Source organism: Zootermopsis nevadensis, unplaced genomic scaffold, assembly GCF_977971745.1.
Source record: "Zootermopsis nevadensis isolate Lab colony 2312 unplaced genomic scaffold, Znev_1.0 Znev_ptg000021l, whole genome shotgun sequence".
Classification (NCBI taxonomy): Eukaryota; Metazoa; Arthropoda; class Insecta; order Blattodea; family Termopsidae; genus Zootermopsis; species Zootermopsis nevadensis.
In genome coordinates, this window is record NW_028259153.1 from 10,874,686 (window position 1) to 10,896,658 (window position 21,973).

Here is a 21,973-nt window from a genome sequence, read left to right on the forward strand (position 1 = left end):
CATGATGCGGAAGGAAACGGTCGCGGGTCCTGGCTTATTTAAAGCATTTTCCCATAATCTGAGTGGAGGGATTCTGGATAACAATTGGAAATCTCAGTTCTGATTGCCGGCTTCCTTATTGAAATTTGAACCTGGGACCTCCCAAATACGAAACAGTGCCGTTAATCACCTGGCCGCTACGTTAGGTGAAAACTTACGATCTGTAGATCTTAATGACGTGAAGGAAGTAAACAGGCCTTCCAAAGGTTTCTTGGCAAACTTCCAATCTGTCCTAGTTTCCGCTCTTACAGACGTCTAAAATTAAAAAAATAATAATAAACATGTATTGTAATATGTAAATGTAACTGTGGTAATTGTCACAGGACATGTACGTAGATTCTAACCGTACCACTAATAATTTAAAATATTACTTTGCTCATTACATACGTAGGCTAAAAACTTCAAGAATTGAACTTTCCTTTAGCAGCACCATGTCTGATGCAAGATAATGAAGAGACAGAAAGACGGCAGATGAAAATTCAAAAGCGAAAATCAGATGGTTCGGTAGCTGTAAATAAAGTAATCTATCGATCAAAACGCATAATAAACAGCATACGACAAAGGTCGGTTATATTATAGTGAGAATAAAAACACACAAGCAGGTCGCTTAAAAATAATTATCCTTTACATTAGATTCTTTGATATGTGTTTCGGGTTTAAGGTATATAAAAAGCCTATCGGCCTACTTATGTTCAGTGTGGCAGAAAATAGCCAAATGCAATACTTTTGTCATAGTGTGAAAGGCGAGAAATACACATTGGGTTAAGTTAAGTCACCAATATAAACACTCGTCCAGTAAGACGTAAACATGGCCGGCCTCGGGAAAAGTGAACTTATGGTACCCATCCCCAGAGTATTTTTAACAAAATTAGTATGTTATGTAATCACGCGTCGAATTTATTGCATAATAATAACAGTGATGATACTAATAAGACTTTGATTTACGTAGCCTTGTAAATCTTTCTGGGGACTTTGAAATTCTTTCTAGTGTTTTAGTTCTTATGTGACAATAAAACTTAAGATTTAACTTTCTAGCTTGTTCCAACTCAGAGTTAATTCTCACACAAGTATTTTCAACACTTGCTAAGACTCTGCGGAATATCAGCCCATCTTAAGACGTCAGAATAATATAAGACTACAGAAAAGTGCGGACATACAATCATGCTCAGAGCGAGACTCCGGCGCAGCGTTCGCGTTAACAAATATGATCGTTTCTAATCAACTAAAAATGCATTTCACTAATTTGTTCCCGAGTATAACAACATCAAAATTGTAGCAGGACAAATAACTTTACAAGTTCTAGCAAATCCATCATTAAACAATACAATCAAATTAACACGACACTCAAGTGTGGACGCAGTATTCTAAAAAATATATAGCACAGTCAGTTAAGAACGGTAGCGACAATCTACCCACGACAACGTTCGTGCTGCGGCTTGATAAATAACCGAAATGTTTGATACAACAGAAGATAAACCAGACAGTGAAAGGGACCTGGTGAGTGGACACGAAAATAACGATTACTCGATTAGGATCGAATATCGAACGGTAACCATTCACTGATTGCTAGCGCTGGTTGAACTCGGCGCACTGAAATGCTATAATCTCCTTAGACTAGTATGCTGCTATCTCTATTTCTATGTGACTATATACCACACTTGGTGTTTATTTAAGCCAGAGTTTGCCTATCATACTAAGGGTAAACCAAACGTCAGTTCTCTTCCCATATACAAATATATGCATAGAATTAATGAATGGGAAAGACCCGACTTTGGTATTAATATTAAATATTCCATTGAGAGACGAAGGGAGAAAACATAAAATGTAGCTCATAAATCTAAGAGAGAATACTTGGAGAAGCAACTACGTTCGTCTGAAATTCGTAAGCACAATATCATAGGCCTAAATGGTAAAATAAGCTACATATCTGAATTTTCAAACCGACAATGTCCAATAGGACGAAGTATTCAACAAAATGTTGTCTATAAAAGTCGAAAGTCCAATGCAGTGGCATTCTCAAGGGTTAAAAGGGCATCCAATGTGGTAAAATTTCTAGACAAGTAATCAAATGAGCTGAAATTTACAGGTCAACAAAATTATCCAATTTTATTAGTATTACACATTCAACAGACATTTCCTTGTGTAATTTTGAAAAGATCTTCTAATTATGCCGTAGGCGATTCATGTGAATTGTCCTACGCAGCCTTACCCAATTTCTGTCTTGAAATGTTCTATATAAAAAAGTAAACAAAATTATAATATATCCTGTTTCGTGATAGTATGAAACTTGGTGTCATACCTCCAGGTAAGGGAAAAAATTTGGGGTGTTTCAGAACAGACTGCTCAGAAAAATATTTGAATATATGAAATACGTAACAGGAAAATTTGTAATGTGGAGCTTTATGAATTGTACCTATCACCAAGTACTATTAGGACAATCAAAACAAGGATGACGTGGGATGCGAATGTAGCACACATGGGGAGATAACATAATAACAGGCGAACATCCTAAAAGGAAAAGACACTTGGAAGACATAGAAGTATATAGGATGACAATGAACCATTATCAGTAACAAAACGGTCTACATAACCTTTATTATATGGTATTATTCCCATCACAAATTGGTGTTTCAAATTTTAGCCAGACATTAGTGGCACTGTAATATGACTACGCCGCCAAGTTCCATAAGAAAACTGACTTTTATAGTGTATTATACAATTCCCGATTGCATCATTAACAACTGTGTTAAATGTCCGTAAAACTCATGCAATGTATCCATCAGCAATTATTATTTTTACTCTACATGCATGCAGACATTTATATAAAAGGCGTTTTTGCTCCTGGATTATTTTAGTACACTTATTATCTATCAGTCTGAAGATGACCACGTAAGAACGAAATATACAGTAGTAGCGAATGTCTGTTTTGGATTAATACCTCTATAATAAAGGTTGTGTAAACGGTCTTATTACTGCGTACGAAGTACCGAAGCAATATTGTGATGTACATCGATTAACATCCCTGCGGCAAAACAATATTTTCGCTACACGTACTGTCCTTTGAATATATTCTCAACGGGCTGCAGAAGTTGTACACAACAGAGAATTAATGGCTGTTTATCTACGGGCCCTCTAGAGAGACTAATTATGACGACGTGCGTCTGTATCGATTAAAATTCAATCTTGCTTGAAAGAGATTAGAAACGCCATTTAAATTATCTAGTTTGTTGAACTGGGGGTTCCTTTGTTGCTTTAACAGCGTAATACAAAGCCAAAACAGCCGATTCCATATTTCTCTCACCAGCAAGACAATGGCAGAAAATTCTAGTGAAAAATGAAAAGTGGCGATCAAGAGGTGTGCAGTATCACCTAATAAAAATTTCAGACTTTTCCATCGTAGTTCCTTCTCTCATCTTTCATCTTCTTCTTCTCGTGTCTCCGTTTCCTTTTCCTCTCCTTTTTTTGTTCTTCCTACTAGCAAAGCATTCTGACACGTCAAAGTTGACGGGAATATATATTTTTGTGTTGAACAGTACACCAATTCATTCAGCATTATCTTTTCAAATCGCATTGAAAGTACACAGCTTATAAATGTTTCTACAAAGTAATTTAAACGTAAAAACGCCTCCACAGAGACTGAAGGCAGATTCCCGCCAAACGCAGATTCAGCCAGACACCACCATAGGTGCCACCACAGCATCGTTTGTATATCTTGCTACCAGAGTTTCCGCAGTCAGAAATTAATTCCAATTGTTTCCGCATCGCACGGACAGAATACAGATTCAAGTGTGACGAGCATTCGCTTCCCTTCTGGACCAGATATTTGTTTCTATACCTTGATTCCGGTAAATTGTAATCAGATTATTTTTAATCGATCATTTGGCCTTTGTTTTATTCTTACGTTTAACTATCATAAATCAGTTCCATTGGTCTACAATCTTCTACGCCTCAGCTTTGGTACAATGAATTTATTGGCTCAGTTCTTCAAAACTCCAATAATCCAAGGATTAACAGTAATTCCGTGCAAAATGTTGCATTGGTTACTATTTCCATTATTTATAACTTCTTTATAACCACAATTATACCTCAACTGAAGTAAATTCCATTAAGTTCCTTAATCATAACAGTTGATTTTGCATGTCCAATGTACACACAATAGAACAACAATCATATATGGGAATGCGTAATTGTAATTTCTCCTGATGATATCCAATTATTGTTGCGCACTTTTAATATCGTAAGTGTTTTGCTATCATGTTGTAACAAAATCTACTTGCTTGTTTCTGATGGCCATGTTCACTCACTACCCATTTCCACATTGTTTCGCTAACATCAAAAGCCATAAATTATACTGAATATAGCATCAATTATAAAATGAGTCGCTGGAGTATATCGACTGTTAAAATTACTCCGGGCGCGTTAAACTCCCTAACGTCACAAAGCATGACGGATTAAAGCTACTGGCACTACCTTCGGAGTAAAATATGAAAGGAGACAAACACTTTAATAAATAACGAAGTGCGAGAGACAGAAAATCGGAGAAGAAATTGATTTCACTTGTACCAAAACACACACGTTATCCCGGCACAGCGGCAATATTAAATATAGTAATGCAGTGTTACCAACCTTCCTTTACGGACCACCTTAACATTTCTGACTGTCTTGGTGGTCTACTGGTGGATTTTATGTATTTGTAAACATTTAGTTTAATTGTTGCATAGTACATTATTCAGAAACGTAATTTTTACAAAATATAGCCTACAATAAAAATAAATACATTTATAATGTATTCAGTTTGTTCCGCAGTTACCTCAGAACTTCTTTAATGCTTGTCCATGTGTTTTATTAATTTCGTTTTATAAAATCTTGTATAATCCCAGTTGTTTCGCGGGCCACCTGGATGAATATCACAGACCACTAGTGGTCCGCAGACCACACTTTATCACTTTATTAACCTATACGGATCACTAGTGAAGTATTGGTCGAAGTCTACTGAGCATGTATTAGAAAGGTTATTAAGAGTCTACAAACGATATCTGGCCTGAGAAGCTTCATTTGGAACCCATATAATCAGCATCGGAATATAATTTGTCGACTGAGACACCACGTCTTAAACAAAAAGAATCTGAACTCTGTGTTTTCTCTTCGAAAGAGAAATATTTCATACGTAACCTCCAGACGTTTACATTGTTTATGTAGCCTACAAAGAGTTCACTTACCCCGTAGGTTATCTTTATAAAACTGACATAATGCTTATTCTCCCGCCAGTGATAATATTGTAATGTACGTCGGCATGCACGTTATGAACAAAACACATAGAATAAACAAGGAATTGGAAGTCGTGTCTGAAAACTTCATCTATGAAAATACATATTTCGATTAAATTTGGTATGAGGATAGACCAAACATCGTAAAAGTTGTCGGTCAAACACTCACCAAATAACTTCCTGTCTAATAAATCTGTGCACAATAATAACTGTTAAGTCCCAATAACTATTATTTCAATAATATTTCAAAATGTGTAAAAACAGAAGGAAAATATTTAACAACTATGTAGTGTGGTTAACTTTGCAACAAGACTACAGGTATTTGTGTTTCTTTCTGTCGCTGCGTAAAATACAAGCACGCCTGTACAAGTAGGCCTGCACATTTCAATGCGGAATAAATATTGTGACAATGTCGTAATAAACATGTTACTCGAAGAAAGTAAACAGTAATTAACATATAATTGTATCATATGAATGGCAATATAGGACACAACTACAAGTTAAATAGACCTATTATTTTTAAAGTAAATAAGCAATAAACAAGCATTTAAGAAGCAAAAGGGCAGATTTACAAATAAGGAACCAAACATTTATAAGTCGTATATGCGTGAAACAAGCAAAAAATTAGATTACGTCACAAATACTGCAGTGATTCTGAAAATAAACTCAATCCTTCCTAAGATACAGTCTCCTGAATATTTCATACACAAGATACGTCCGTTTGTACGGTCTGGACATTTTTCGAAAAATTTATTCTTATAAACTATGACAGAAAATAGAATAATGTTCTGTAATTTAGATAATAACACTACGGATCAAGTCTAAGACTTGTACATTTTATGTTAATATTACAATATGGGAAGGTAACTTCATAAATAAGCTTGAATAATAATATGAAGAATACAATTCGAGCGTTTAACCTAACATAACACGTACTGCACCATTCCGTTATACCGTCCGGACACCTGAAATGTTACAAACACATCACTTAAAGATTCAGGAAATACAGGATTTCGTGAATTAGAAGGAGAATGGTCAATATAAGAACAAATTGAGATGAGAATGTCTGTAGTGTTTGGGTACGTATTAGTAGAGCGAAAAATGAGAGTCAAAATTTTTCTGTTTGGCCGTCTTAGGCCCAGACGTTAGTTTGTATTTTGTCGTAGTACAGAAACAGATATATAAAATTTTGAAATTATTTCTCTCTCCCCCCCCCCCCCCCCCCCCCCTCCTCAAGAACTGTTAGGATACTCTGAAAACCAGTTTCATTGCTGAAATCTGAAGAGTAGATAATTCGAGCTCGCTAATAATTTGTGTAACGTACTTCAAAATTGCCCGTGTTCCTTAATCAAACATTGTAATAGTAATTCGTATTCGACATATTAAATAAGACTGTGGCTACGACACTTAAAATAAGTCACTGGCAAAATCAATCCCAGCGTCTTATTTCTTGACTGAGCTTCACTACAGTGACATTTTAGAAATAAATGTAGTCATCCGCGTTTATAATAATATGTTCAGCCTCCGGCCGAACGGTGTCGCCGAATGAATATCTCCCCTGCTGTATAATCACAAAATCCCGGATTCAAATTTCGACTCGAAGACCGGTTACACTTCGTAGCCGCTAACAGGATTAAAACGTAAATTGTATGAATTTACAGTAACTAGGTAGGTAGCAGGCCGAAATTTGTTTGAAGTTAAAATTAGTATTACCAACGTAAACCAACTTGTGGAAGATCTGATTATAAAGCGGTCACTCTTATTGCATTGACTGCAATTTTCAACCTATCCGACGATTTCTGTCGAGCTATAGTACAGTATAAGGACATTTCTTTGAGTGGCTGACAATATATCATTCCCTACAACTGGCATCAACAATCAACCATAGTCGTAGTAGGAAACAGAAGTAAATCGAAACGGAATTTGTAATGATACTTTTTTTCAGATATCCATGTTTGATCTCTGCACGCAAACTAGATATTGAAGCCTCGAAATATATGTTATTTTTAAGGACACCTTAATTTAAAGGAAAGTGGTATAATTTTCACATGGCTGTATAATAAATGAACCTTCCCGTCATTAAAAATTTATTTACTTCATCTGACATAAAAAAGCAACGTTCGTAAAATAATAGTACGATACAGCAGAAAATTCTACCCAAAGAGATCGTCTACATATGCGACAACAGAATCGAAACAGTCTGGTGAGTTGCAAAATTCTCAGGCGTTTTCAATTGAGACAAAATATGCCTAGCAAGAGTTCAACACGCTATGCCTTAAAAAAATTCGTAATAACAACGAAACTAAGCGAATATAGCAATCACTGCATCAATTACTAACCATACGATCTAGTTCTCTCAACAGGTCACAACGCTTTAAGTTTTTAGACTAAAGTTCTGTATAAACTACATGTCATGTCCTTACTGCCTACTACGACAGTAAACAAATCAAAGTACACAGTTTAAACAATTTCGACGCGTTCGCTCTGGAACTGATTTTATACTTCAGTGAGTGCTGTTCAAGACGCTCGCAGAAACTCAAAGACGTTCTCATGTAATGTTCCCGTTACTGTCGCCCAATTTTAATCAACAGTGAAATGAGTTGATAAATTTCAGTAAAACTCGCCAACATCAAATTACATTAAATCCGCTCAGCGGTTTACCAGTTGTATAGGCATGTCAAAACTATAAATACCATTTCTGCAACTTCGTTAAGAACGCGCCTAAAAATGTAATAATTACTTCGCCAAAGTAACAAAACAATATGACCACGTTCCTGTCATTCGGGTAGGATATAGCCCACTCATGGACGGAAGCCATACTCAAAGGAAAATGAATGTATGAAGACATACAGCTTTAATTTATTGATGTTGGAAAGCTGATTTTGTACAGTAATTACAAAGCACTGGTCGTATGATGAGTTTACATATGCTCTGTGTAGTAAAAATTTCAGAGACGAGTTGCCAGTAGAGACGCCCCTGTGTATGCCATATACGTGACTTTTCTTCAATTTTGGCCTCGGTGTGTATCAGAAGACAGGGAAGGGTGAGCCCTTTTATCGCGTGCTTTGTTTCGTGTTCAGGTACAGGACTAATTATCATAACTTGAGAGAAGATTCAACACGGTTACTTACTCCAATAAACAACGCTCCAACCTCGTTAAAAGTAAATGAGAGATGGAAGTTGATATTTATGTTAGCTTTCTGTTCGACACTAAATACGTTGGTCAATAGGTGAGTAAATCAATTTACATTTTAACACGTTCTCCCATGTGTTACGAAATTATGCTCATGCATCGGAACCCGTCACTCAACGCCCCGAATTTTTGTCGTTTTTCGGCATCGATAAGTGACAAAAATATTTTACCTTTGTGGGCCCGTCTTAAAATACACGACACACACACACACACACAATAACAGGTATAATAACAACGATGACGACGGTGATGTGATAACGCTGATGGTGGTGATCATCATCATCATCATTAATGTGGATATAGACAGGCTGTATGAAGAGGGCTAATACAAGCAGAGGAGCATAATGCGAAAGATAACTCCATGGAATACATTAATTTTTGTAGAAGCTAACAGTATGCTCAGCTAATAAAGAAATTGTCCGCCTGTTATAAAACCCGAAGAATCACAAGAGGTCCTTAACCTGAGCCAGATTAATATAATTCACACTCTCAAAGCCTGTTTCCCTAAGATACATTTAAACGTTATTCTCTCATCTATGCCTAGGTCTTTCAAGATGTATCTTCTCTTTCAGGATTTCTAACAAAAATACTGCATGAACGTCTCATCCTTCCATGCTACATGTCCTGTCAATCTCATCCTCCTTGATTTAACGGTGTTGTATGGTGCACCGAATTCAATGAGATTGCTATACACTTTCATTCTGAATAAATCATCATCTTTCTTGAAGACTGATGTACAGTCCCATTTCTCTCAACAATTTGAATAATGCAGAATATATATGATCAGTAGTTAACCGATCACATCGAAATCCACATTGATTACCCCCACACAATTTCGTCTACGTACGAAGATACAGAAGATTACGATTCAGACAGAAATTTGTATGTAGTTGATAACAGAGCTATTCCTCAATCATTACTACAGTCAGTTTTATTAGGCTTCTTATTCTATTCAATTCAATTCACTTATTTAAAATTTATAATAGCTAAAATAAAACATTTCTTCCACTGCTCTGGCAATTCTTCCTTATTATTATTGAAACGTTTGTGGATCTCAGAATGCAACGTATTACCTCCTGTGTTGATCAATTCTGCCTGAATTTGATCCTGGAAATGTTTATCTTTTCAACTTCTCAATAACAATATCAAACCCAAAAGCACTGAGTTCAGGTACTGATGGTTCAGCTGTATGTATTTAATTCTGCCTAACATCGTTACCCCATGATCATCCAATAGCTGACAAAAAGCATTATTCCGCCTATTCAAAATATGAAAAGGACAAATTCATTTGAATAACATAAAAGAGAAACTGAGCGTCATTTAATTGCTACGCGAGCTAAAGCACTGAATACCAAATACTAATGTTACAAAGATAATGAAAACTAAAACTACAAATGTAGTAAATAAAAAATCAGAAAATGCATTACGTATTAAATATCAATTTTTTTTCCAGAGACTCCTACGTAATAAGAATGAGGGACTCGTCTGGCCTTCAAAATGGCGTGAGATGATGATGATAATGATTACGATACATTTAAGAAATAAAACAGTTAGGAATGCCGAAAATTCCATAGTACAACACAGACGTTCCATTCCACATATACAATGTTAATATATCGATGATTAATAGCAATAAGTCAATTTAATTCCCAATTTTTAATGTGTTTCATCAACAAACAAATGTGTCACAGATACAGCTTAAATAAAATAAACACAAAAACCAAAATCACTCAATAGAATCAAAATAATTATGAACAAATTATAATCAATAATAATAATAATAATAATAAATCCTTTATAAATAACAAATAAATACGTAAAAGAATAAAGCAAATGTATTGCAGGCAGAACATAAATATGGCGTATGTTACAAACGCTTTGTTAGAGAGCGTATGAATCTCAACCTTACAATATTACTATAACATCCGCATCGTAGTATCTGCTATATAACACACACATTATGTTGAATGAAATTTGCTACTTCCGGACTTCGTGTACGCATTTCTTTTTTGAACAGAACTTTTCCGTAGCTTTGGATTCGACTACTTCTTCAACAGGTCGAGGCAAACTGCACAATCAATAGCAGGTACAAGGTATGTTCAAATCCCTGCTGAAACCTTCCGCTAAACCAACACACGTTCATACTAAAATTGCTATTCTTCTGAACAAAGCAACCCGAGCGCATTATGACCTGTCACATCACTGGGACTGAGAAAAGTGGATACTCAACTCCCTAAATGTACATAATTCAAAACTACAGCGTGCTATCTCCTCATATCCAGATGATTGACGTCCCACTTATTTAACTACTCTCTTTGTTCTTCTATGAACCAATGCACACGTCTTCAAGAGGCAACAACATGAATGAAGTCCGAGGATATCGACTGACATGTGAACAATGCTTCTGCTTTTGCAACTGCAATCAGACCTACATAGGTCTACGTATTCCCTTCCTCTCAATACGATGTGAATATTAAGAAGGACAAACACTACTTGCTTGATAACATCTAAGGTTCACATGGCGACTAGAATGAAAAAGTCTGTCTTCCGGGTTGTTGAGCCGTGTAGAAGTTTCAGGGGTGCCTGCTGCCTTAACCATCAATGGGGATGAGTAATCACCCAGATGATGGACTTCTACTGCTGGGTGCAAAAACCCAGAAGACACCCATCTTCCTAAGTACTGCTTATTATGACGTCATTATCTTGCTTTGAGCGATCTTATTAAATTCAAGTTGAACTAACTTCATAGAACATCGAGCTAATATTCGTTCAGGCGGTCAAGATATTATACGCCGGTGAGAAAAGAAATGGGCGTTAGCTCAGAGACACAGAAGCTAAACTCTACCACTAGACGTACAGATTTGTAATCGGTAAGAGGAAAAATGTTGTTTACTTACTTGAATGACTACATATGGGAATAATTTGGTATCAAAGCTGCACTTCGCCCATCGGGTTGTAGCTTGGCCATTATAGTGTACATGATATATCGATTCCATTGCCACATATTATATTATTTTTCTCGCTCGCTTTTACTACAAGGCGCGCGTAGGTTACGTAATAATGAGGATTAAACAGCGAAGAGATGACGGACCATTACATCAACTTATTACCTTGCATTCCTCCTGGTACGAGAAACATGGAATGCCTACAGAATAAATGAATTCGAAAGGTCTGTCGGGTTAAATCTATTAGATACTAAATGCCATTTTATCAAGCCAAAATTCCTATTTCTCACTGGTGTCAGATGTTGATACATTGTGGATTGGATCGGATTAGGAAAGACAGAAACGTTCATGCCCTATTTGAAGGCAAGTTATGATAAACTGTCGTTATTAAGAGTTATCAGATATTTACATTATGCTATAAACATATAAGTCCCAAAGCGTTGACCACAAAACATTGGAGTCTAGTTCCTGCAATCAACCGCTGAGCTTAGCACGCGTCTTCCTTATAATAAACAGTGTAATGTCACACCTCGAGGGAGTAATTAACTGCGATAGTATCACGAACAGCAAGGGCAGAAAGGATTGCTTAATGACACGGGGGAGAAAGGGGCATAGCATTAAGGATTGGTATTAACAACAGCACACAATGCAATCGGCGGTTGATTCTCTTGGGAAATAATGAGATACAACACAAAAAATATGTTGTTCTTGAACATCCACATATGACAATGATCTTCCCACAGAGACTATACTACATATCATATACCAATAAAGACGCTTCGTTTGTACACCGACAGCGAATGATTGTGGAAATACCCATTACTTCACGACTTGATAAATCTCAAAATATATATCACAAACTTACAGCAATGTTTGAAAATATAATGCAAACAATTTCAGAGTCAAATAATTAACGTTCATTTAAACCTAAGTTCTCATTATCCAAGGCAATCAGTTTAGTTCCTGTACCCAATACTGTACTGGTTATGTGCGTAGGCTGACATCTTTAAGTATAAATATTTACACATAGTTAATAAATGTTGGATCAAACAGTAGTAAATATTATATTTTAATTTATTTCAAATAATAAATATATTTAAAATAAATTACATAATAATAAAGACGGATAATTATGAACATCAAATAGAACACTTTTCGGTTGGGGCCGATTTATAAGAAGTTCTCACGGCCAATCAGTGCCATAAACCATCTACCTCCCCCTCACGATATGTAAAATGGGGTTGGTGTACCGCCATGACACTTCGACAATATTTAGTGTGCCGTGAGTGTAGAAAGTTTGCGCAACACTGGGCCACCAGGAAGGTCCAAGATAGGCAGGAGGGTTTGCAATTCAAAGGGACACATCATCTGTTGGCATATGCTGATGATGTTAATTTATTGGGTGACGATATAAATACAATACAGAGGAATACAGAAGTAGTCGGGAGGATAATCTCATGCGCGATCTATGGGAGAATGGATTTTGTTGGCCCAGGCTAGGGTTCGGTGGAGGGCTTTGGTTAATTCGGTAACGAACTTTCAGGTTCCCTAAGTCATCTAGTTAGTTAGTTAGTTAGTTAGTGCCCTACATTTTTTTTTTTTTAGTTTTTTAGTTTTTTAGTGTTCTGTCTGACGACAGGTCCATATGAACAGGATCCTTCCATCCTTTTCTCGGACTGGGACCTGTTCATATACGTTCTTGGCAGATGATCCAGAAGTGGTTGGCCATTGCCTTCTTCTGTGTGGAATGGAGTAATTATTGGGATGCCACGGAGAAACCGGGGAAGCCCCCGGAGGAAAACTCCGTGTTGCCTAGACCACGGCCTTACCCAACACAAGTTATAAATTCGGGCACAGTCGGGAATCGAACCCGAGACCCCAGGATTACAAGGCCAGCGTTCTAACCGCTAGACCACCGTGGCACCCTACACTTATGGGCACTTTTTTACGGGAATGAAAAGTGGACATTGAAAGCAAAGGATAACACATAAATTAAAACTGCTGGAATTAAATTAGTCAGAAGAAAAGTGAAATAAACTTGGAAAACTATAAAATCAAATACAGAACCAATAATGCACAAAATGTGAAAGAAAACAGACTGAACATGATGACTAACGTAAAGAGACAGACTCCCCAAACTGTTAAAAAAATGACAAACCACGTGGAGTAAGAAACCAAGAGGCTTTCAGGCGATTACGACTCAGAACAAGTCATTAAGTTTCTCTTTGTCTTCTAGATGCTGCTGATAATGATGGATATGAATTCATTTAGCCCTGTTAGTTTACATATTTTACCGGCTGTAGCTAGCCATAATGGTCGTTATCGCATAGCAAATACATTTGCTCATAAAAACCACTTTATGCTTTACAGATCAATAAAATTTACTTATATCACAGAAACGTATATTTATCATTCATACCTTGCAGTGTTCCTTTTCTTTCCGTTCTGCAGGTTCGTCAGGTAATATTCTTCTCCCACTGAACGTCCTTGACAAGATTCTTGATGACAACACGAACACTGTCACTGTACTCAACACGATCAAACATGGCCTCAATTTCTTCGGCATCACAGAGTAGATTCATAAATCTCATAATGTTTTGTTCAGGTTCGTTGTCAAGAAAATTTGCAGCAAATTATAAGGTTCCTTTTAACTGTTCATATTTTCCTCCCAAATTCCGTATTAACGTCCTTAAAAATATGTGGACATTGAAGTTCAGATAAAATATGGTCATAGATGTATAAAACACGCAACTTTAGCAAAAAAAATATTTTGTTACTGAAAATTCATTATATTCCAAGTATACTATATCGACCTTTAGCTCTCCTAATGTGGTGTGAATTTCGGAAACACCAAATTAGATACCATAACTTCTGATATTCGAATAGAGGCCTAAATCGATGCACATAAATTTTCCAAGCAGAAAAAATGCCTGTAATTAAAATTATTCTTATTCGTTCTTCACCATAAATGACCGCCCAAACAGGAAACAGCATGTGAAACTGAATTTGTTTATCGACCTCAACCAAGCTACTACTTTAATCGATTTAAAACTGCAATTGAATCAGAGATGAATGACGTATCAAAATTAATGTTAACCTCAATTGCCCTTTCTGGTATTAGGCCTACATATTCACAGTTCCGTGGTTAATTGAGTGACGTAAATTGGAATGCATGCTGTCAGTGTCAAATCCCGACCACATTTAGTGAGGAGTACGACAAAATTGTTAAATAAATCTCCAATTTACACTGCGTTGTAATGACGTCAACTTAATAACCTCATAACACTTTTCTTCTATGATAAACTGCTTTCAGCGTTAAGTTCATGAATCAAAGAAACTTGAAAATATTACACTTGACAGTAAATTCACACTTGATGCCATTCAATACACCGTTTTGACATGTGACGCACACCCACATGCACCACGTGGTATAGTGTGTTGTGCTGTCTTAAAATGACTGTGTTTAAGCACTACCAGAAATGTGTCAGAACCAGTTACGCAATTTCGACTTCTAATTGTAAAAATAATAAGAAAACAAAAAATAAAACAGCTACAAAATATGACGAAACAGCTCCCATTCCGTTTGTAGTTCGGCTGTTGGTATTACTGACAACATTCGGCACTCATTCGGTTATCAAATACATGTTGCTTCAGAACACCGCAAGCGATTAGTTTAATACCGGAGACGAACATATGTTAAATATTAGATAAAATAAGGTAAACTGATGACATGCCTGATAATTCGTACAGCAGAAGGAATCTTGATGAGGATGACACACACATTCCACATGATGACGAATGCAGTTGGCAGCACTTAGAGAGATGGGAATTTTTGGACCTCAGCTGATCCATTTCTCCTACCTTCGGATTTTGTCCCATGAGGTCAACATTTTTGTGTGTACGGTAGGCTCTTTATTTTCAAAGATTAATGAGTCTCTTACCAAAAACACATGAAGATTTCAGTCAAACAGAATACTGGAATGAGTTTTTCAAGAAAAGAGGGCCAAAGGCGTTTGAATGGTAAAATGAATATCGTTATCTTTTGTACATAACCTTAAAATTATACATAGCAGTAACTTTTTTGAACAAAGCATATCTATCTTTTTCTGTAGGTATGGAGAATACCCGGAATTGTGTGGCCTTCTTCATAAGTATATTAAACCAAAGGATGTAATCCTTATGGTAGGATGTGGGAATTCTACACTAAGTGCCGATTTGTATGATGTTGGTTATAGGTAAACCATTAACCTAAACTATTTACTTGAATATTTGGATATCAGACGACTTTAGTTACTATTGCATATATTGTAACAATCCATAGGTATGGTTACAAAATATTATAATTTTGGGATCGTTGCTATTAACACGCATGCTCTTCAGTTTCTGCATATTTGAAAGTGACAGTGTAACACTTACTGTTGATTTATGTACTAATTGTTTATGTTTTCAAATAATGAAGTCCATTGTTTTTACATTAATTTCAGACATATAACAAATATTGACATCAGTCATGTGGTAATCAAACAAATGCAAGATGCCCATGGAAAGGACCGTATTAATATGGTGTATCAACAGATGGATGCACTGAACATGACTTTTAATGATTGTCAGTTCAGTGTAGTTCTTGACAAAGGAACATTGGATGCACTTATGCCAGATGATTCTGAGGATGTTAGAAGAAAAATTGACAAACTCTTTAATGTGTGTAAAACACATTCTGTATATTTCCCTCTCATAATAAAATATAAAATGCTTGTTAATGATATAGTTTATATTAACCTTTGACATAACTTGTTAATTTCACTAAATATGTATTTATTGTGCTAGGAAATTGACCGTGTTCTTCGTGTAGGAGGCCGTTATATTTGTGTATCATTGCTTCAAGATCACATCCTTGTCAAGTTACTAGAATTCTTCCCAACAGCTGGTTGGATGTTACGGGTGTGTCGATGCATTGAAGCAGAACATAGATCAGCACAAAGTGGAGATGGAGCATGTTTACCAGTCTTTATTGTTGTTTGCACGAAGTTCAAGAAACTTCCTAACATTCAGCCTGTAAGTTCATTTTTTACAACTAAATATCTTTTATTATAACTGAAAGTTTCAGTGTAGTATTTTTTTTTCATTTTACCACATCAAATGCTTTCTTAATGATTGTATTATTGGTGATAGTATAAAAATGAAAATCTTGTTTGTGAAGATATTTTGTCTTTTTATGCAGAATAAGGTGAAATCCAAGTGGTATTGTTATTGTATGTAAAGAAATAGATAATTTGATAAAACATAAAAAACCTAAATTTGATTTGATATGGGAAATAGGAAGCATTAACTCATTGATTTTCTCAAAAACAGTTCATTGTGCAAAACTTGGTTTGTGATGCATAGATCCATCTAAGTTTGCAGCTGTTCTTTCATCAGCTATGTGACAGTACCTACATATTACAAATTAGTGTTCACAATAAATGAGGTATGCAAAGTTATACAGAACCCATCTGAAAAGAAACATTTTTGCCATTAAGGTGAATCACTCTATTCTTGTTCTGTTCTGTCTTGTGAGATTTCATCTGATGTTTTAGGTACTTGAGATCTGTTTGGCTGGAGAGCATATTCAAAGAGTCTGTTCTCAAGACGAAGTCAAGTCTAGTGTGAAAGCTCTTCAGCAGTCATCACTAGTATGTTCAAGACTGAATCGTGGAAGTGTAGCAGGGCATGGTGAAGTCTTCCTTGATCTTTTTCGTCCTGGGGAGACAAATCCACGTTATACAGTCAATGTCCTAGATCAACCATATGCCAAGGAAACTGGAAGAAGATTTGCAGCCTTCATTGTACCACAGGGAAGGCAAGTTTTTTGTACTTTTTTTTATAAATTGTTTCTTTCTCTGGAGACAAAATAATGAATTCCATTTTAACCATATTAATTTATATATCAAACAATTCAAATTTTTACATGCACTTTATAGGAATGTATCACATTTAAATCCAGAAGAAAACATATGACTTCCTTATTATTCTTGTAGGGAGACAGAATGGCTTTTTGCAACACCTGAGGGCCGTTCAACATTGCTGAAATCTGCAGGCTTTGATCGACTGGCTGTTGTGTCATTACACAGAGACCAAACATATAAAGGACTGGATGCTGTTCAGGAGGAACTGACTGACAGCATCTTGCACTTAGCACCACCTGGCCTTTTACAGAATGCACAAGTAATTATCAAAACCATCAGATGGGTGAAAAATTTAACAACACAAATCTCTGATTATGATATGGAAAGGAAATTCCACTGTACTAGTCTTCAAGAGGAATGGCTGACTTGCCCTGAGTCCTTTTGGATCTCAGGAGTCAGATCACCACAGTCCAGGTTCAAGAAAAATAGTGTAACATTCTAAAAATTAAGAAACATTGGTCTAGACGGGTGATCTTTGTCATTCTGTTTGTCTGCTCACAACACACCCTTACTTTCCTTATGTCAGTTCCTTGTGATGGAACCACAGTTTTTAAAATGTCAGATTTATTCCATGATGGCGTAGCTCATAGTCTACACAAACATTATTTCAAGTTTGCATGGTCTCTCATATGATCAAGAAATTCCCTGCCATTAATAGAACTTGAAGGTTCGTTACCATGTTCACAAGAGCAAGCTAATGGTCCTTATTCTGAGCCAGAAAAATTCAGTCCACACCCTCATATCCTATGTAAGACTCATTTTAATATTGTCCTCCCATACACACCTATTGACACTATATAGTCTGAGCTACTGAAAACGTGTAGGTAAATAAATTATAAATAAATAAACATATGCACCTAGGTCTCACAAGTGGTATTATTCTTCTTCTATGGCTCTCCGGTCCATATTCGGTCCATGGCCTCCTCAATTCTCCTCTTCCATTCGGTCCTCTGTTAGGTCCGTGTGTCCGAGGCTTTGATCGAGGTTTCGAAACATCTTCCTTTTTACAGTGCAAGGTGCAGGTACCATTAAGTGGGACACAAGTGGTATTCATCATTCAAGTTTTCCAATTAAAAGTCCCTTCTTTTAACCGGAATATAGACGTCCAGTATGACTGAAAAGGAAACATGCTTATATTCATGTATAATGTTTCTGATTGCAGATTCCATTCTTATCAGTTGGTTCTGATGTTGGGAGAAGGGAAATTTGTTACCGTGGACACAGTCAGATGTCTGGAGACTTCATAGTTGAAGAGGTTGAAGGTGATGGAGGACAGTTGTTCCGAAGGCTTATTTTCTTGAACAGCCAAGGTGTCATTCAGTCCGAGGCACGCTTGAAGCTGTGTATGTAGTTTTGTCTTTAAATGTACATGACCAACCAGAAATCAGAAAGACTAAATACACTCATAAATGTAGTCATTTAACTGTAATTTTGAGTATTACATTGTGATGTTATTAGAATCACACAATTTCTTGGTGATGATCATTAACTTTTTCTTGCAGTAAAATCGAGGAAAGGAAAACCAAAAAAAGTAATTGATGTTGGTTATTTGGCTTGTGAACATCACACTTACATGACAGTTGGTGTTGCCCTTGCTGCACCAGATGGAGCAGAATGCAATGTTGCAGTTATTGGTCTTGGGGGAGGAGGATTGTGCACCTTTCTGCAACATTGCTTCCAGAAGGTACTGCTATGATGGTTTCTGCTAGAAATGTTTGTTACAAATCCACATTGTCATAACCAAGAAAACCATAATTAACTTCTTTACTGTTGTGAGAATGTCAGATCTTGTTTCTGGATTTGTTACAGATACGGATCACAGCCGTGGATATAGATCCAGCCATGCTTGAAGTTGCCACAGACTATTTTGATTTGGTTCAAGATGAAAGACTTGATGTGTATATTAGAGATGGCGCTCAGTTCATTCAACAGGCTGCAGAGAAAGGTGCGACAGCATACAGTACAGGGTATACACAAAAGAATGGTGCGTTTTCAAAAGTTAATAAAAAATTTATTTCTCACCTTACACGGGCACAACATACACCGTCAGCGGCAGAAACTGTCCAAGTTTCTCATGCGTTAATTACAATCCTTCAATGTGTGCACCCTGGGTCACACGACACACAAACTCATCCCAGACCCGGTGTAGCATGTCCGCTGTAATGGCCTGCAGTGCATGCGTTATCCGATCACGAAGTTCATGGATGGACGTGGGCAATGGTGGTACATAAACGCTGTCTTTAACGAACCCCCAAAGAAAGAAATTGCACGGTGTAAGATCTGGCGAACGGGGTGGCCAAGGGACACCTCAAAACGGAGCACACAGAAAGCCTTCTCCTGCTGCAATGCCATCTTTGAAACTGGCCCCGTGGCCACACAGGAAGCATGAGAAACTTGGACATTTGCCGCCACTGACGGTGTATGTTGTGTCCGTGTAAGGTGAGAAATATTTTTTTTATTAACTTTTGAAACTGCACCATTCTTTTGTGTATACCCTGTATATGGTTCGATTTATTTAATTCTTCATACTGATCACCACAGTTCAGTGCATAACTCATCTTTGTTGCTTAGCTTCCAACTAGATTTTTATTTTTTTGTTGAGTGTTGAAATGTCTGATTTTTCAGCATCTTAGTTTATACATTTCTCCCTCCTTGTTTTGTCTCGACTCTTACAGGCACTGTCAGAGATCCATGCAACTACTTACCATAATGTAAGGCTCCTGTAATTTTATAATATCTCAGGAAGATACCATTAACAATTATTTGTACATTTTAAACCTTGTTAAAATACTGTTATATCCATATACTAGTTTCTGGTTTTACAAATCCATCTTAGCATGCAAAAGAGGTTTAAAATGCAAAGATGTTAGAAAGACTGGAAAAAGATAAATTGATTCTTAACCCGTCGACGTGGTAGTTTAAATACCCCGCATATACTGCTGTCGTGCTGTTCCTGCGGTAGTATTTTTTAAATGCCCGTTTAAATTTTGCTGTAAAATACTCTTTTTTTCATAACTTTTGAATTATATGAGATATAATTATAAATTTAATAATAATAATAATTTAATAAATTACAAAATTAATATGCTTAAATGGACTCTTTTCTAACGGACTCCTGAAAGTAAGGTATAATTGTGAAGTGAATGAAAAAAAGATTTTATATCAATATATAAGTTTTATTTGATAGTGGATGTACGAGTTAATTGTATGATTTTTCTTCTCTTTCATTTTATATGTACAGATGGCCTGCCATCAGTTCTCATGTGCAGTTCTTTCAACATCACATGATGTACTCATAAATTAATTAATATAATATATAATTATAAGGTACCTCGTTTAACTGGAACCATTTATCCTGATGAGACTTGCTAGTATTTGTCTCTTTCTCCCATATTCTCATTTCACCTTTTATAAACAGCTTCTGTTTTCTTATTCTTCAGTTAAAACAGCACTGTTGAACAAGCAAGCAAATAAGCACTGGATTACTTTGTTGTAGGAACTTCATTCCATGCAGTTCTGTTTGATGTGGACAGCAAAACTCCTGGTGCTGGTATGAGCTGTCCTCCCCCACAGTTCCTAGAACCCTCTCTGTTAAAAGATGTAAAGAAATGTGTAGGAGATAAAGGTTGGTGTTTGTAATACATTTCATATTCATATATTGGTAAGCCTAGCCCTTCTCTGTTATTTCACAGCTCACTATTTTACCGACACAGAATCTGTAATAAATGTCACAGCACAATTATGATATCCATATAGGCAAAAATGTTCATCACATTCTAATATCCAAATTAAAATACAAAGTTTAAAGCCCTTACATGCAAAGACCAATGTACAAACACATTCTGATAATTGTCAATAGATTAACTTCCACAAAGTTGTTTTTCTAAGTCTTGCTTCCTTTTTCCACCAAGTACGTGAAAGAAGTACATTATATCTGTTAATGCCCCATGCATCAGAAAAGTATTTTATAACCAGTATACAACTTACTTATTTATACATATCCCTCAAATTGTAAATTCAAGGTGTTTTTCAACATTGTTGCAGGTTTGTTTATCCTCAACTTAGTTTGCCGCATTTCTAAGCTCAGAGAAGAAGCAATAAACAACATCAAAGATGTTTTCAAATCAGTCAGCTCCTACAAACTGGAACAGGAAGTAAATGAGATAATCTTTTGTACTGATGATGCTGTTGAAGAGAAACAAACATGGAGAAACAGCTTAGAAGAGGCTGCCAAGAGAGTCAATGGACTTGCAAAGAAAAGAAAATTACAGGCTGGAGATTTAATAGATGTCTCAAACCTTGTAAATTCTCTTAAAATCACTGCATGATTGCTCAACTCAGCATCTCCTTTGTACTTGTATCATAATTATATTATCTTACAATAAATGAGTGTCATGTGTGCGATTAATAATATATGTAATTAATGGAATAAAGACATTCAGTTTTTAGACGAAGGCGTTTTTAGACATTTAACCAAATGTATTTAAATGCCATTAAACATACTGCAGTGGATTTATAAAATGAATTCTAGGTGCTTTGTGTTGTTTAATTAACTTTTTCATGACTAAAAAAGGGAATGCTTGA

The 21,973-nt window shown here is 36.2% G+C and overlaps 2 protein-coding genes across 5 annotated transcripts in view; one reads left to right on the plus strand and one right to left on the minus strand.

The window, feature by feature from the left end:
* The window catches only part of LOC110827125 (long-chain fatty acid transport protein 4-like), a 194,267-nt gene extending 180,242 nt beyond the window's left edge, over positions 1–14,025 (minus strand). For 2 of the 3 annotated variants that reach the window (XM_087353197.1, XM_087353198.1), the window contains exon 1: positions 13,864–14,025. In XM_087353197.1, coding sequence (XP_087209323.1) covers positions 13,864–14,010 — 147 coding nt within the window. In that variant the 5' untranslated portion in view covers positions 14,011–14,025. The remainder of the gene's footprint in view (positions 1–13,863) is intronic. The other variant, XM_087353203.1, reaches the window with a different exon arrangement.
* A 1,253-nt stretch (positions 14,026–15,278) lies between these two features.
* Positions 15,279–21,843, plus strand: LOC110827128 (eEF1A lysine and N-terminal methyltransferase homolog). Of its 2 annotated transcripts, XM_087353208.1 has the most exons (11): positions 15,279–15,464; positions 15,557–15,679; positions 15,929–16,145; positions 16,272–16,499; positions 17,021–17,287; positions 17,466–17,648; positions 18,552–18,732; positions 18,892–19,073; positions 19,199–19,334; positions 20,886–21,014; positions 21,434–21,843. In XM_087353208.1, exons 1-11 carry the CDS (start codon positions 15,373–15,375, stop codon positions 21,715–21,717), a joined length of 2,022 nt encoding a protein of 673 aa, XP_087209334.1. In that variant the 5' UTR covers positions 15,279–15,372; the 3' UTR covers positions 21,718–21,843. The 2 variants fall into 2 exon arrangements, with proteins under 2 accessions (XP_087209334.1, XP_087209335.1); XM_087353209.1 differs by lacking the exon at positions 15,557–15,679 and having other exon boundaries at positions 15,313–15,464.
* The last annotated feature ends 130 nt before the right edge of the window (positions 21,844–21,973 follow it).

Coding starts and splice junctions, on each gene's coding strand:
- LOC110827128 (XM_087353208.1), top strand. CDS start 15,373: ATGAGTCTCTTACCAAAAACACATGAAGATTTCAGTCAAACAGAATAC. Junction 16,146..16,271: donor AAATTGACAAACTCTTTAAT/GTGTGTAAAACA, acceptor TTATTGTGCTAG/GAAATTGACCGTGTTCTTCG. Junction 19,335..20,885: donor TCAACAGGCTGCAGAGAAAG/GTGCGACAGCAT, acceptor ACTTTGTTGTAG/GAACTTCATTCCATGCAGTT.